This window comes from Apus apus, chromosome 1 (genome assembly GCF_020740795.1).
Source record: "Apus apus isolate bApuApu2 chromosome 1, bApuApu2.pri.cur, whole genome shotgun sequence".
NCBI lineage: Eukaryota > Metazoa > Chordata > Aves > Apodiformes > Apodidae > Apus > Apus apus.
Window position 1 is genome coordinate 125,135,686 of NC_067282.1, and position 17,870 is coordinate 125,153,555.

The following is a 17,870-nucleotide window of genomic DNA, read 5'->3' on the forward strand; positions in this document are numbered from 1 at the left end:
AGGTCTCCATTGGCACCCCAGAGGAAATTATTTCTAACTGTTGAGAGAGCAGCAATCCTGTTCTGGTCCTTGAAATCCTTCGAGCAACACACACCCACACACCAGCATTATTTTCTCACCTCCTCCGTATAAAAACAAAACAGAAACGTGAGAACAGTGGGCTGGAAAGTGAAGTTGGAAGGATTAATTATGTAATACGCCCCCTCTCCCGCCCTTACCCACAGCAACACGAGTGAGGTAAACCTCACTCCTCCCAGCTGACAACTCAGAACTAGAAAATGCCCGGAGGAGTGAAATAAAGATAAACGTGTGGGGAAGGTGGCAATGCACTCCCACAGAGGAAAATGTCATTAGGAAAAGGCTAAAAAGAATTTCAAAACACCTTTAGCCTCTTCCCTCCCCAGCAAGACCTCTCCCCCCGCCCCTTCCCTCCCTCCTTTTCAGCAGGAGCTGCAGCCAGATCGGAATTCACAGCTATCTGACGGAGTGTGGATCCTGCTGAAAAAATCCAAGTATAACAGAAGCTGGGAGCACACACACGAGAAGATATATTAAGAAAGCAGGTTTGCTACTTAACTCGAAGGAAAGAAGCTGGAGCAGACTTCTTCGGTTGCTCTCTAAGAGCCTTGCCGAGAGTCTTTGCAAAGAAAAGTATTGCCGATTCAAAGAAGAGGAGGGATGGGGAAGAAACAAAATTGTGCATGTCTGTGTGAGAGGGAGAAAACTTGTGTGCACGTACGTGTGAATGTGTGCTTATGTGTAACAGGGTGTAGGCGACGGGTGGGGAGACCTTTATATAATGGGTTTTTTTCTACGAAAGACACTGAAATGCAATACCCAGAGAAGGGCACCGAGCTCTGCCCAAGAGCAGAAGGGGTAGGGATGGGGAAGGGGAGAGAAGGGGGAAGAGGGAAGAAGGGAGAAGAGGGAAGCAGGGGTTGATAATTCAGAACACATTCATGAAAAGAAGGTGGCAAATTCTGTGACCATTTTTAAAGCAAGTTTCCTGGGACCTAGACAGAAAGAAAGAAGCCCAAAGAAGGAAAATAAAGGGCTATGATTTCCTTGTCCTGTTGCTTTGTCTCTGGCTCCCTCTGCCTCTGGAAGAGTAGCCACAAGACACAAAGATGCCCAGCTGGTCACTGCACGCCCAAGTTCAGTTTAGCTGGTGCTTCTCTCCTATTTAGCCCGACAGCTTTCTCTGAAGAGGAGGACTCGCAACGCGACAGCCTTTTAGTTTAACCTGAAGAGTGTGTGCCGCCTCTCTCTACCCATCCCAAGAACTCGCTGGAGGTGGAGGAGAGGGGAGAAACAGGAGATCTTGAAAGTGCCCGAGGAGCTCCCGACGCTAAAAGGAGACAAACATTCCCGTAGACAACGCAGAAGGGACAAAGCTGCCCGATTTATTGCTGGTTTCCGTATTTTTTTTCTCCCTTTCCTTTGGCGCGCACCTAGCCAAAGTGTTTGGAAATCTTCGAAAACACAAAAATAAAACGCCAACCCCGAAGCCCTAACCCCTCGGGTAGCTCTTATGGGAATGAAACACTCCTCCCGCTGCCTGCTCCTGAGGAGGAAAATGGCGGAGAACGCCGCCGACAGCACCGAGGTAAGGATGCGAGGCGGAGCCCGGCGCCCAGGCTCCCACAGCCCCCAGCACAGATACCTTAGCAGAAGCAGCAGTAAGTACAGATAAACTTTCCCGGGTCCTTCGGCTAGCCCCTGCCTCCGTTGCTGGTATGATTTCCTGCATGCGCCCATCTCCCCCCCTGCCTCTTCCCCCGTCCCCCCACGGCAGAGAACTTCGCGCCCCGCGGAACCCTCCTGTGGGTCGGGCTGCTTCCCGGAAGCAGCCGCTTGACGACTGGTTCCCGAGAAGCTGGGTGGGCAGCTAAGAGGTGAGGCGAGGTGCGGAGGACCGGGAGAACAGGAGAGTGCGTGCGGCGGGATGCAAAGGGGACGGGGTTGTAGGTGCGTGTGAGGAGGCTGAAAGGCACCAAGAAGGGCTCTTTGCGACAGCACCCTGGTCAGCTCTGAGCTCTTTTCGCTCTCAAAGAACGCTGTAGAGGCTGTGGTAGGATTATTCAGGGGACGTAAAGAGTACCCGTGTCTCTGCAGCATCCTGGGTATTGCCAAGCGGAGGTGCCCACTGTGGGGGCGGAGGGCAGGAGGAGCGTTCCCACGTCCCCCCGGCAGGCCTGAGCAGTACCGAGAATAGCTTTGCATTGCTTTCAGGTCCAGAGGGTACCCTGGGAGCTCTCGAGTTTTCTGCAAGAAATCCGCCACCTCCTTCCCAGCCCGCACCTCTAGTTTCCTCAACATTGGGGTGGAACAGACCATGTTTACTTGCCTAGGGCTGTCTTGACCTCGCTGAGACTTTTCAAGCAATACAGCAGTGTGTGAAGTCTCAGATCTAGAATAGCAGAAGGATACAGGATGCAGTCCCAGCTTCTCTGGAGACAAGCAAGAAAGTGTGAGTGTGTGCCAAACTCCTTGTTTCTGTTAATAGGTTGTGCCTAGCACTCTCACTGAACGCTTAACACATGGCTAAGCTATATGCAGCACAGCCGTTTACAGACCCCCCTCCTCTCCTCAAGGACGTTGCACCCCGACCAACTTCAGCAGCTTTGCCCTTATATGCAGAGGCAGCATTGACCCTTCTCCCCATTTGCCCTGCTGAGGTAAAAAAAAGAATTAAAAAGCACCATTTCAGTGTGAGTGAGCACATGACTGTTCCCTCCATTATTACTTCAATGTCTCAGCCAAAAGTCTTCTCCTTTCACATAGTGCCCCCCTGCACCCTCATGAATTACACATTTCTCTTCCTAATAGTGCTCTCTCTGCCTGACCTTCATAAATAATATCCTTTGCCATGCCAGGTGAAGAACAGAATTTTCTTAAATTGATGTGATGTAAGCACTAAATCAAAGAACGCTACTGCTACTGCATTACAACCCCATAGAGTACTGTTTGCAGAAGAGGCATCTATAAATAGTAAGAAGTCTGGCTGCACATCTGTAAAATGTTGTAGTACTGACAACACATATTGTATTAAAGGTTCCATGATCATGGGCAGTATTTCAAGGAGAAATGTACAAGCACAGCCGGTTCATTTCAAAGCTGTTTTTCAATGGAAATTTTCTTTAGACAGGGAAATTAAGTGAGAAGAGCTCTTTAAATCTTGCTATTTAAATTCACTTAGTATATTTTTGTTGTTGAGCTGCCTTTGTCTTTCTGCTTGTGTAATGCTGCACACACTGCCATTTCATTTTATGCAGAAGGCTTTCTTAGCAATGATATTTTCATTCCAGTGCTGCATACAGGTTAGGAGAATATTAAAATTATGTGTTTCCTCTCTTCTGGGTATGCATCAGTAATGATTGTTTTAAATGAGAGTGGAAGTATTGCAGATTAGGAAAATCCGGCTGTGTTTCTAGCTTAAGAAATCCAGAAGGGATACGTTCATAATACCTGCCAAGATATTTCCTATTTTATTAATTTTCATATTTGTGATGTTAAGATCTGTTATGTACTGAGACTAGTCTGTATACATGCAGACTTAGAATTACACCAAGCAAAATATGCCAAGATCTTTGATGCTTTCACTTGTCAAGCATTTATATTTAGCAAAGTCATGTGATACCAGTTTGACCTTCAGAGCGCTATTTCTCTAACTTTCTCCTGAAGTTAGCAAATGTTCTGTGAAAGAAGGAATACAGGGCAAAGCATCTCACTTTTGGACTTATCACAGTGTTAGAGAAAGTTAGGAATTGCTATAAATTTGCTTCAAAACGAATGGAGTACCAGTAATATGCATGATTTGATACTCAATTTCTGAAGTACTTGATGCCATGGCAACAGACATAATGTAAAAAACAGTCAGCTATAATGAGAGATGAAGAGTTTAAACATTTAACAAATGGCCAAAAAGCCTTGCTTCCAAATAATTCCCAAAACCTTCTGGTTCTTACTCATTGATTTGAGCCACTGACTTCCATTACAGCTTTACTGCAATTTATTAACTTACATATTTTAAATCTACCACAATTAAGAGCATTCATCAAGCTTTTTGGTCAAATTTGGCAAGTATACTCTTTCAGTAGTAGGGCAGTTTATAAAAAAATACATGAAAACGAAGAGCATGGATACTCTATGAGAAACTTTTTATTCCCTTGACTTTATTCCCCCTTTAATGACCATAGTGTTAGCTCATTAGCCTAAAAAGCTTAAAGAAATTATGACAACACAGACAAAGGAAAACCAAAGCTACAACAAGGCAATACTTGTTGTTTCTTCAAACAAGAACATAGGAAAGCAGTAGCTCAGTAACATTACTTTCCAGTCAAGGAAGACACCTAACATTACCAGGAAATTTGAACAAGTGTGTTCCCATGGCACCGGATTGTACAGTCACATTACCAGTATCCCCATAGCCTTATATCTTGATACTAAATACAGTTAAATGAGTGGAGATGTTGCTGCAGGTGCTGTTGGATCTTGGATCAGGCTCAGAATAGTTTTGTAATTTCATTGTACTGATAACAGCCTGATACCAGTCCGTCTTCCAGAGTTTAAGTGCAACCACTGTTTTTTGTTTGTTTTTAATGTGTTAAAATGCTTTGTATAAAAATAAAAATTGAGGGGAATAAAACCACAAGTCTTTTGCACTTAGAGCTTCACTAAGGGCCATAGGGGTCCCACCAATAGAAGATTTCTAAAATGGTTTCAGATCCTTGTTTGGAGTACACAGGGAAAAAATATATTCAGAAAATCTCTATTCCTCTTGTCCATCCCATCAAGTTTAAGAGAAGTTCAATTTGAATAAAAGATATAAAAATGAAGCTCTATATCTTTAGTCATGAAAGAAGACTTGTCTAAATTAAACAGGACTGTTTGCATAAATAGCAGATCCAGAATTAGGTTCTCTGCAAATAATTAAAAGCACTCAGACAGAAAACGAAGTGAAAGAGAAATTGTTCTTTGTAGAACATATGCATGAAGATACTGCAAAATTAATGGTGCTAATTTGCTGTACATTTTCATTTCTGGTTCTTATTTTAAATTTATTAATAGGAGCCAGATTAATGGCAGGCCTGATATCAGTGATGGGGAACAAATTGAAAGAAGTGAGATTTCAGAAGTGCGTGCCTGAACGTAGCTTGTGAATCTATGCCAGGTGAAGGGAATCGAATCATAGAATAGTCTGAGTGGGAAAGGACCTTTAAAGGTCACCTATCCCAACCCCTCTTCAATGAGCAGGGGCATCTTCAACTACATCAGGCTGGCCAGAGCCCATTCCAACCTGACCTTGAAAGTTTCCAATGATGGGGCATCTACCACCTCTTTTGGCAACCTCTTCCAGTTTTTCAGCACCCTCACTGTGAAAATTTTCTTCCTTATATCTAGCCTATATCTACCATCTTCTAGTTAAAAACCATTACCCCTTGTCCTATCACAACAGGGCCTGCTAAAAAGTTTGTTCCCATCTTTTAAGTTCCCAATTAAGTCCCAAGTAAGCCCCTGAAAGGGTACAATAAGCACTAAGTTCTGCAGTAGCATGAAGTGCCAGGATTATGTACATGTTCAAGAGACATATACATGCATATATAACAGGTTAGTTGCTAATTGAAACAATTCTAGAACCTGAAACTGGGCTGGTTTTGTACAATGCAAATGCACAGTAACTTCATAAAATGCAATTCTTATGCTGAAGACTTTGCAGTGTCTATAGAGATAAAACACACCTGTTTCATTGCTAAGAATAGAGGCATTAGGTAATTTATTAATGATAGCAAAATATAGTCCTCCATGAATGTTCTATTATACAAAGCTTGGGTTTTGTTTAGAAAAAAATTTTGACAATTTGGAGTCACAGGCATAATAGATGTGCTTCCCCATCCAGATGAGTATAACTGGTGCAGTGTCATGAGATCCAGGTCTGCGGAAGCAACTGCTCTGTTATTAGAAGTGGGAAGATTACAATACCCTGTCTGCATGGAATCCAGTTATGCCACTACTGAGGGAACAATCTATTGAAATAATGAGATTCTCTTTGTGATTAATGAGTAGTAAGAGGGGTTTCTCCTTAAGTTATTGAAGTACAAATGAACGGAAGCAGAGCAAGAATGTGCCTAACAGAGAACAGGGGACTGAATTTATTCAGTCAATGTAAGTTTTGTTCCTGGCTATTGCACTAGATGATCTTGGAGATATAATTTAATCCCTTTGACCTTTCCCACTCATACTTTCGAATTCTGTGTTTTACTGGCAAAAGTTGCTGCAGAAGATTATTATTCGGTGTTACTAAATTGCTTATAACACCATATATAAACAAACATTAATGACTGGGTGATGTTTACCCAAGAGATAAATAGTGTTGCTATGTGATGCACTTCTTAGGCTAACAGAAGTCACGACAGATCTGGCATGGTGTCAGATAGCTAGCTGAAGAAGCGGGTTATGACATACCTTTCAAACTTACTGAACAGTGTGCCATGGGCCCATGTCACATAACTTTGAATGGGAAAAGTTGTGGTAGCTGTTGTGTGCAAGTAGGTGAGCTATATAGACCAGACCAGTGGCTCATGCTCTAGATGTTTTGCACTGCTGACAAAGTAGTCAGCTGACCCAGGATGTCAGTGAAGCATCTTTCACTGTGGGTGTACTCAAATCCCCAAGGGCTATATTTAGAGGCAGCTCTGAGTTAAAGCAGGGAGTATTTCACTTCATCACAATTTAATCCTGTACGATGCTCCTATTAGGACCAGGTAGTCCATGCTACCTAGGCCAGTAACAAGGCAGTTCTAATTTAGTCATGGGGGCTTATTTGGTTTCTTAACCAGTTCAGGAGTAAGGGAGCAGAAATATGGCTCTGAGCCATCTTCTTCTACTAACTTCAGCTGTGCAGAGTATTAATTTAGATCAGCTGAAGATCTCAGTGTAGTTAAGTGCTTCTGTTCCTTTCTCAAACTTAATACTAAGAATTCAAGACATTGACCATGATATTTTGGCTCCATTGAAGAAATAACTTTTGGATGGCAATAATATAAATAGGGTCGAAAAATGTTTATGCTTAAATCAAGGATAACAGCAATCACTCAAGTGGAATTTCAAGATAATAATAACATTGTGTGTATCATCCTCTACCAGCATAAGTTTGTTCTTGTGAACCGCATTTTAGTGTCAAGAAGACTAGTATTTTTTAGGAAAGGTATGGTTCATCTTGGTGACATCATGGGCCATATCATATTGTGTCATTTTGGCAATGCTAAAAGAGAGGTTTCCTGAGAGAACTTTACACAGAAATTGCCATAACTCATTTTCCAGCCTCAGCCCGTGAGAAGCATCAAATTCTTCAGAGGAGAGTGCAAGAAGTTATGTAGATTACCATCTTTGTAATTGTTCTATCTCCATGCCAAAAGTGAGCTTAGCAAGACTGACACAAATGCCTTTCAGAGCTTCACCCTCAGCCCTATTGTGAAGGCTTGTGCCCTTCAGTGGTACAGACAGATTAGAGAAATACATAAAGGTGAAAAAGCATTGAGCCTAATCTTTTAATAAGATTTTGCCTCAGCATTTCAGAGTTTTAACAAAGTTCAGACGAGTGACAAATGATGTGATGAATGAACAATTAAACAGGGTGAATTATGAAATTGGTTGCTCCTCCCTCTGATCCCACAGAGGATCCTGCTGCTGTTGTCCTGCTCATTAGCTTTAATGCTAACTTTATTTTTATGTAAATTTAGGATAAACGGGACTGTCTTTTCCATAATTATCTTTCTTATTTGGGAATAACCTCTAAACAAAAGAAACAAGAAGCACTCCACTCAAGGAAGCAAAGAGGAGATTGCCCACTAAGTGGCTGCGTTGATGGCCACAAGGATTACCGTGCCAGAATGGAGCAATTGCTGACTAATCACAGCCTACCTGGTTCTTTCCTGTGTTCTTGTACATGTACTCACTGGCTCCATGTAATCTCTTGGCATATTATTGCTTTCACCTGTTATATGGGATCTGACACGACTGATCTCTCACTTCACAGTGACTGTGAGAGGATGTGCACCATTTCATTCTTAGTATTTCAGTTTTACACTGAGATTTAAGACGTACAGAAACATGAAATGTTATGGCTTTATTTCTTATAAGCTAATTTTTTTCAGATCCCAGTTATAAAAATAGATCTAAAAAAAATCCAGCTTTCTAAATGTATGTAAAATTTTATATTTTCCATAATCTGCATATTTCTAAAATTAGAAACTCAGCTTGAAAATATGGAACAAAAATTATATATCTTCATTTTATTGCATCATCAGTTTGGTTGAAAGTCTTGAAAATCTCCAGAGAGATTCCACTGCCTCTCTAGGCAACCTGTTCAGTGGTGCACAGAATTCTCAGTGAAAAATTTTCTAATTGTTCTATCTGAACCTATTAGCCAAATTTCTAACCACTATTCTGGGATGAACCGGTTTTCTTTTGAAGTTTTACCACACAAGCCTTTGGTTGCATCTTACTTCTAAGAAATCATTTCCTCTACAGTTATACCTGACAGAATATAGCTATAGCTTTTGCAAAACCAAGGTGAATATTCATAGCTTCTGCAAAAAAAATATACATATATTTCTTTTCTACTTCCCACATCTTTAAGGTACTTACAGGCAGCTATTGCGTTGTCCCTTAGCCTCCTTTTCCACAAATCCAGAAAACAACATATGATGAACTGATTCTAAACCTCCCTCCCTCCCTCCCTGTGCCGCTGAGGGGGAGGAGGTAGAGAACTTGAAAAAAAAAGTAATTTGGGCCCAGGAAGAAGTGGAGTTGTGGGGTGATGTATTTAAGCTATGGTCTTTGTTTTCTCTTTGTCCTGCTCTGATTTGATTGGCTATAAATGAAATTTATTTTTCCCCAAATTAAATCTCTTGCCTGTGACCATAACGTGTGGGTGAACCCTCTTTGTCTTGATCCACAAGATTTTCTCCTCCCCATCCCACCATGGGGGGAGGAGTGAGTGAGCAGATGCCCAGTTCTTTGTTGCTGGCTGGGCCTAAACCACAAGTACACAGTAATATCTTCTTACATTGTATTATACAGCATCTTGATTAGCTCCTTAAAGTAAAACATGGTAAGCTCTTTTCAAGTGAAAGTGGAGAAGAAAAGGGATGGTTTATAGTACTAGTACAGTGACAGTGTATACAGTGTATACAGTCTTAATGAAGGTTAGCCTAGAACTTGGAAAACTAGGTCAATTCAAAATTTGGTTTATGTTTCTGTTTCCTTGGTATTTGACAATTAATTTATGTCCTACTTTTCTAAGAGAGTTTTATTTAAGCAGATAACAGGAGACAAAGATAGATAAGGTTTTTATACAAACAAGGTGCTCAAAGACTTTTTTTAAATACAAATCATGCTTTCATGTAGCCTAAATACAAGTGTTTGCTTGAAGAGTAAATTCTCTGTGCCATCTTTCTATCTGATAAGTCTGTTCCTTTCTCAACAGAAAACAAATAATGCTCCTTCATGCTCATCAAATACGTCTGTGTCACTTTGTAGAGTGGAAGGCAAAAGTATTTATGCTTGCTAATGATTCTAACTATACCTACTGGAAACAAAGGTGTTCTGATCTCAAGACAAGTTTGCCTTCATGTAAATGCACCATTTTCAGCACAATTATTTGTGATTTATATAGATGCAAAGCCAGCTCACATCTATATATAAAATTGTATTAAATAGAATGAATCACCAGTGGTTTTGCTCAAGAACAGAATTTTCATCATTCTGTTTCATGATCTTATAAAGATGCTAGGAGTATAATTTCTAGTATCTCTTTCTTAAATGTGTTTAAACAATGAGTCTGAAATGGCAAAATCTTATTTTCTTATTAACACAAAGCTATGCAAGGCTAGATATCTTTTTAACAGGTGTAGTTCAGACTCTATTGAAGTTAATATAAATTGCTGAAGATCTTTGACCACTTCAGTAAATGTTTTATTAATAATGCAATAAATGTTTAAGCCTCTGATCTGCTAATGTGCGTCAGTAGCACTTAGCACAATTATTGTAGGGTCAGGTTCCATACTGGCAGAATATTTAAAAACACTCCTCATCCACCTTGCATAATATGGAGCAAAAGTAATTCCAGTGGACCTACTGGGATTACCTGTGTTCTGAATGTTAGATATGTATCCAAGTTTCTTACATAGCTGCTGAAAACAAACCGAGGTCAGTTGTGGTATTTGCAACCCTCTTGAAGCCTGGAGTTGATGGGTTATCAATCTTAGTTTCTTACAATGAAATTTTTCAGACTAGATAAATTAAAACTGAATAACATTTAATGGCCAGATAGGAGGAACTGTGCCTCATTAGGCTAAATTTACAGACTGCTTAAGGACATATATGCTGTAATTGCTATAAATGAGGACTGGTCAGTCTTAGAAGTATACACAATTGCCTTCTACTGTCTTAAGAAAGATTAATATTTCTTTCTCCATTACTAAGCAGACCTCTGAGAAGCTTTTCTTTACCAGGGTCTTTAAACTTGAGATTTAATTCTAAGTAGCTCTTTCCATGCATTTACAAAATACCATCAGCATTAAAAAAACACATTCATATCCAGTGTAGTTTCCAAGTCTGATAATTAATTAATTACCAAAAAGATTTTCAATCACAGTGACACAAGTTTCTATTTTAACACTATTTCAAAGCAAGAAATTTACACCCCATCTTAGAACTAAAATGCAAATGCAATAAATATCACTTGGACGGAAAGAGCAAGTCTATGCCATTTAATAATTCAATTACTGCCTTAACATTGTGATCATTTGTTATTTCAGCCACACAGAAAAGTGAAGTTCCTTAAACACATATTTCTGTTTATTTACAAAATTACTTACCAAGGATATGTGTCTTTATATATATATACATATACACACAATGTTTTGTAATTACATTAGTTCAAACTGCATATTATGTTGTGACTGTCATTTCCTTGTGCACCAAGGCTGTCAGTGTTACAGAATTATGTCAGGGAAAACACTACTGTAAAGCCAATGTGGGCTCATATAATGCAAGATGATAAAATCCTTGTTAAAGTCTTATCCCACATCAAATGTTTATATATATATATATCTGTTTATGGAGTAACTTTATGTTTAAAAAGGCAGTTTCACAGAAAAGTCCTAGCTTTTAATTCAGTAACTTCCTTCATATTCACTGTCATCCTCTGTATGGGCATTCTGACAAAATTCAGTTTAGTTGTGGAGAATTACAGGAAGATAGAGCCTTCCATTTCAAGTTGAAATAGCAAGCTTATATTTTGTAAATAGGGCTAAAAGCTCTAAAGTAAGTTTAAATTAAACTTGAGCTGTTAGGAATACAAACTCCTGATTCAGAAAGAGAGCATTTAAAAATATTTGTCTGTTTCAGTTTAGATTACTTCCAAACAGTGGCACCTTTGATTCCGCAATTAACTATTAACTGGTCTTGTTTTCTTCAATTCTGTAACATTTACATATCTCAGAGGTCAGAGAATAAGACAGCACACTTGAAAGTCAGACCAACTCAATTAGAATACATAACATGCAGTTTAGTTACTCTCACAGAGGTCATTGATTTAAACATTTTTCCCAGTAATAATATATTGAGAAATATGTAAAAGCCTGTTCTCAAAAATACGTTTTCTTCAAAACCTTTTCAGAAATTTGGGCACTGGTACAATAATTCCCTCTGAGTCACTCTGCTCAAGCACCTTTCACAATGCCCAGAGAATCTCTTGTAGACATAATACATTCAACTCAAAGTGCAAAGCAATTATTTATTTTCTAACATTTCAAAGGTGGTTAAAAATAACAAGTTATTAGGCAAATCACATAAGACACAAAGAGTCCTTGCAAGCCAGGTAACCATGAGGCAGGCAGTGAAGGGTCAGATTCTTCTGCTGTTAGAAGCATTCAGGTTTTATATTGTTTCATGTTCATGCTTCATTATGCTGTTGCCATCTTTAGACCCCTTTAGCATGTTGTATCTTTTAATGTTATTTGTTTTCTTCTTGAATACTTGAACTTTAAATTTTTATTTAATTTTATTTTGTCTTTCATGGCTCTATGCTACAGGCTGTGTCAAAGCTCTCTCTTACAGGTTAGGATTTTTCTCAGGAAATCTGAGCCAGGGTTACACATCAGGGCAGCTGATCGTGGCCAGGCCCTGAACCACACTGCTGAACCTCTAGAGGATGGGGTGGAGGCTACAGAAAGTGGGATGCAGCAACTAGGAAGACATTGAGCTGAGTGGGTGTTTCTGAAAACCATAGGTGTAAATTTCTGAATATTTCTCTGCTTACACACTTTAAAGTGATATTAGTGATCCAGCTTCTCCAGCTGCTCCAGCCCAGAACCTCTCCTGCCTGGCCACTGGAGCCCTGCCTGGTGCTCTGAGGACTCAGAGTTGCTGCACAGGCTGAGGGACATCACTGGCACTTTTCTGTTTGCATGTTCAACCAGTGATGAGGCTGCACACGTGTCCCAGACACACAGAGAGGACACCAACGTGGCCAGTCACACAGGCTGCCACAGATATGGCACTGACTTCAACAGCACTTACATACAAGACTCACAGAAAAGACAATCTGCAAACAGCCAAGTCCCTGCCTCCTCTTTAGTGGGAAAAGGCAGAAGGTGACTAGTACAAGCACATACACACAACTCTCTACTTTCACAAGCACACATACATGTTTGCGGATCCGTTGATTACTGGCTTGGCTCCTCTGCCTGCCCAGCACCCCTGCCTGGATCCTGGGCCAGGTCTTAGGCCCCATTACCTTTCCCACAGGGTCCACAGCTTGCCTGCTGTGCCTTCTAACTTAGCTATACTGTATGCCTGTACCTGTTTAGACAGTTATTCTAAACGTGCACAGGTATTTTGTATGAGTTGAATTTACAGATGTTGAAAAGTTTACCTGGGATTATATTACAATTGGAATGGCCAAGTGAATCCTACATTTCTGAATGGATGTTCTGCACCCCTTGCACATTTGTATAATTTAAACTGAGTCTGGAACTGATTAAAGTCATTAAAGTCTTATTAAGTCATTAAGTCTTAAAAAAATAAGAATCTCAATGTAGCAGTAATAATAAAGTCACTGTTATGCTCATCATGATGTGTGATCAAGACCTATCATTCTTGGAAGCAGAAGTTATATCCCTACATAGATCTATGAGCAGTACAATCTTACAAGGACAGAAGTGAGTGCTGCAAGTACCTAGTTATGGTGACAATTTTCAACCAGATTTAGCAATTCTGAATCATACCATGTGCACAGAATGAGAACAGTTCACCAGCAGCTGTTTATTCCTAAGTGATTAGCAATACATTTTTCTATAAGATATGTCATTATAATATACATCAGTTTTATAAAACACCATTTATCTTTTCCATGCAATATGTTGCATTTAGGGCCTCTTGACTGCATCTGAAATTTTTCATTACTTGCAGACTTACCAGAGATGTTAAAGTCTAATCCCTATTAAAAACACAGGCCACCAGGGGTCAGAGTTTCTAGGAACTGTGAGTTATAAGTGTAAAGGAGCAAAATAACAGAGAATTCATAATTCATATTTTTGCCAGAAAGAGGAAATCTGGTATGTGATTCCTGTTTCTACCCATTTCCTTTTTTGATGATCTCAAATAATGAGAAAAATAAACCCAGAAAATCTGACTAATCAAATCAAGGCTGAAGAAATGGGCTGACAGGATCCTCATGAAGTTCAACAAGGGGAAGAGTAAAGTCCTGTACCAGGGGAGGCACAACTCCATGCACCAATGCATGCTGGGGACTACCCAGATGGACAGCAGCTTGGCAGAAAAGGACATGGGTATCCTGATGGACACCAGGTTGAAAAGGACCCAGCAATGTGTCCTTGCTGATGGTATCCTTGGCTGCATTAGACAAGAGTATGGGCAGAGGTTGAGGACAGTGATCCTTTACCTTTATTTAACACTGGGGAGGCCACAAATGGAGTTGTGTGTAGAGTTCTGGGCTCCTTGGTACAAGAGGGACATGGACATACTGGAGAGAGTCCAACAAAGGGTCACAAAAATGCTTAAGAGATTGGAACACCTCTCATATGAGGAAAGGCTTAGGGAGCTGGGAATGTTGAGCCTAGAGAAGTCTCAGGAGGGTCTTAATAATATATGTAAATACCTGAAGGGAGGTTGCAAAGAAGATAGAGCTTTTCTGTGGTTGCCAGTGAGAGGACAAGAGACAATGGGCACAAAATGAAACACAGGAGGTTCCATCTGAAGACCAGGAAATACTTTTTTACTGTGAGGATGACTGAGCACTGGCACAGGTTGCCCAGAGAGGTTGTGTGTTGTCAGTTTCCTTTGTCTTTTAGTCATATAGATCTTCCTTCTTGGTATGGTCTTCAAAAGAAACCTTGTGATATACAACTTGTGTCAGTTCTGCTGGTGGCAGAACAATGCATTCCTCTGACTCGCATCATGCTTCAGAATTCTGCTGAAAATTACCATGTTGTCAATAAAAGCAGAAAAATAAGCACTGTTTTTTTTATTTGGTACTGAATGGTTTTATATCCAGTTATTCAGTGTCTCAAAGAAAACTATTTTTACCAGCCTTTTGCAATGCTTGAGTTCCTGAAAAGGTTCAAGAGTTATTCAAGTAATTCTTTTGGGATCTTCATGATGACAGTAATTTTATTTTCCATGCAATTTTAGCAAATACGCAGAACTCATTGGGTAGAGTCTTGATGTTCTCTGTTGTTGGATCAACAGATATTTATTATTCTTCACTGTCATTTTACTTTAAATGGGTGAACTAGGATCTGGATTATGCTCACATAAATTCAAATGCTTTAACAAGTTGGATGAGTGGGTGGCCTACTTGTCCTGTCTTATTAATGAACACCTCTGAATGGCAACTCTGCCCATCTCAAATCTGAATCATACCTTAAAGAAGCCTCTTTCTTTGTATTGATCCTATACAGAGCCTAGCATGGCTCAGCTGCCAACCTTCATTAATATTTACAACACAAACAGTGTTTTTTCATTTTTATGACAGTCCTGAAAATATATTCCTCTGATTCACAATCCTATGAAAAAAAATGATAATTTCTTCTGTGTTTTTCACATTTTCGGAATATTTTTTCCTTTCAGAAAGTTTACGCTGTCCATTAACTCTGAATGTGCAGCCAGCTCAGATGTGAGAGCTGATACATCTCCTCTGCCCTGCTCAGCTGCCAGTCATTCCATGAACAGGACAAATAAGAAACTGGACTTTAATAAGCTTGATATGTTTAAAAACAAACTAACTAACTAACAAAAACAAACACAACAGACAGAAAAAACTCCCACACGCACTCTTCTGTGTCAATAAACCTTGAATCACCTTGAATCTTCTCTCACTCTTCATGTTAGTCTATTGTAGCTTCCAGGAATCACCACTAGACAAACTGGGAGAAGGTTTCTTTCTTGAGAATGATGTATGACTAGTACTGGAGAGAGCCAAATGCTGTTCTTGTGATCCTGAACTTAATGAAAAAGATAAATCAGCTTTGGCAAATCTGAATTCAGGGACATGGCCAGCAGCAGGCTATAGGGAAACACTATTTTTCCTTCTTCTATTTTTCTGTCTTCTAGGGTTTTTTTCCTGCTTTTTAAATAGTGTTAATGTTCAGAAAACTAGTAAGTTAAATCTTCAGTCCTATCCTTTGACTCACAGTTATCTTAGGCAATGTACAGAGTTTGATGGCTTGTTTTTTTTTTGGGGGGGCATCCACCAGCACATCAAAAGGCAAGAGAAAGTGGACAGCTCTTCCTCTGTCAGAACACAGATGGGATTGGTGCCATAAAGAGTTTTGTATTGCTGTACATAATGCTGTGCCCATACTGTGGCTAAAGAACAATAATGCCATCCTCATATGTGGAAAGGTGATAAGAATGGCTAAAAAAAAAGACACTGAATTTGTTCAGTGCAATCCTTTTATAGGACTTTCAATACTCCAAAACTTTTACTCGGTGTTTTTAAGGTTTCTTCACAATTGTGAAGAGTAAAAACCTTTATAAAGCTGAGATTCCTTATCTAAGCTTTTCAGGTTAAGAAAAGCCACACGAATCAGTGAAAATAAGTGATTAGAAGCATATCAGAGAACATCTGTCTTCATGCTAATCAACCTATTTACACTTCATCAATGCAAGACTAATTTGAACAGAAGTCCAGTTATACAGATCTTTCTACTGTCAGTTACATTTTCTGCTCATGTTTTCTCTATTAATTTCCTTTTTGCTCTACAGTGCTTCTAAGTGAAGATGCTTCTTCAGTCTGTAGTGCTTCTACAGCAATACTTTGAATTACTCCTCTGTTACTGCATAAGTAAAGGAAAGATGAACCTCTCATGCATGACCATGAAAGCCTTGCTGCCCATGTGCTCTTGTGAAGGCACTAGGCAAAGCCAAAGCTTTTCACAAAAAGGAAGAATCAGGACCTATATCAAGAGAAAAGCATAAGAAGGTGTGTGGTAGCTACGGAAACAGGATAGCAGAAAGCAGTCTGCCCTTGCATTCCTGAGACCTGCAGGAAGTATTCAGCTTCAGCTGACGCTGTGTGATGGAAATAGCAGTTGCTTCTTGCAAAGAGACACCGACAACTGTCAGACAGTCACAGGTTGGATTTTGTGGACAAAGCATTCTACATTGTGTCCATAAATAAAGCAAGGATTTCCATCCTGTTTTAGCCAAGAGCATGCGTGCTCTCTGCACAGTACCGTATCCTGCTTTATGGGTCAGCATCAATGGAAGTGCTGAGATGTAACACCCAGCCCCTTATGCAAATTGCAATACAAAGGGAAGACAATGTTAACAGCAACAACCAGGATGGAGACAGCCACTTAATGAACAGCAATGGAAGTGGTTTAAGGTAGACCGAACCTTGAAATAATTAAGTATGGAATCCATACATTCTCACTCCAAGGTAAGCCTGGAGAGGGAAGAGAAGATATACACTCTTCACCGTAGATCTTGAGTGGAAATGTCTTCCTGAACTTTAAGTGCCCAAGAGTGAATAGAGTCAGAACTTCTCTTCCATCCTACACTTAACTATGCTTGTGAGGCAGAAAAGCTACTATTTTTGTTTTAGCAGCTGGGACTTCTGAGCATAAGTTAAAGGTTTTCCAGCACTTTTCTCCCCAGTGATTTGCTTACAGCTGGGCCCTTTACATCTGATAAAAAGAGAGCTTTGAATGTCCTCACAAGAGTTTTATTCTGATAATTCTGAATGAAAATACTAGCTGAAGATAGGTGTTAAGGTCGAATACTGTCATGACCAGTTACTTTTAGATAGTCTATATACTGAGAGTGTAACGTTAAATATCAGATGTCTTAGTGTCTTATTTGAAGACAGTTGATGTTACATGGGGTGTCTAATTTAGTAGAGTGATACATAATACACTGAAAACAATACCATTGTAAATTACACTTAGCAAAATCAATCATAATACCAAAGTGATTCCCATCACTAGTTTTTGTAACATGCTCACTGTCGTATCACTGAGTGTTCTCAGTCACTGGGAAGGAATATACAAGTTGAAGGCAGCTCAACCCCATTGCTTTCATTTAAATTATTCTGTTAGTTGTTCAACTTTTGTTCTTTGTATTGAGTTGAACTATGTAATCTCTTCCCCCAGGCAAGTCTGACTAGCCAATAGAGACACTTGTGCTCTTTCAAGGGAAGAAACATTTTAAGCACCAGTTAATCCACTCAGCTCTTGACAGCTGCTTATCTGAAACAAAGGCCATCATCTCGTCCCCTTTGTGTCGAGATAAAGTCAGCTTCTTTGCAACAACTATGGTCAGTCACACCCTGCATTATT

General features: G+C 39.9%; 1 protein-coding gene across 4 annotated transcripts in view; it reads left to right on the forward strand.

The window, feature by feature from the left end:
• The first annotated feature begins 441 nt into the window (after positions 1-441).
• The window catches only part of LOC127396014 (protein arginine N-methyltransferase 8), a 74,614-nt gene continuing 57,185 nt past the window's right edge, over positions 442-17,870 (forward strand). Inside the window, exons 1-2 of one of the 4 annotated variants that reach the window (XM_051643570.1) lie at positions 442-563; positions 1,188-1,606. In XM_051643570.1, the coding sequence (XP_051499530.1) occupies positions 1,532-1,606 (75 nt within the window). In that variant the 5' untranslated portion in view covers positions 442-563; positions 1,188-1,531. Of the gene's footprint in view, positions 564-963; positions 1,607-17,870 lie in introns of those variants that run through there. The other 3 variants (XM_051643582.1, XM_051643575.1, XM_051643564.1) reach the window with 3 other exon arrangements.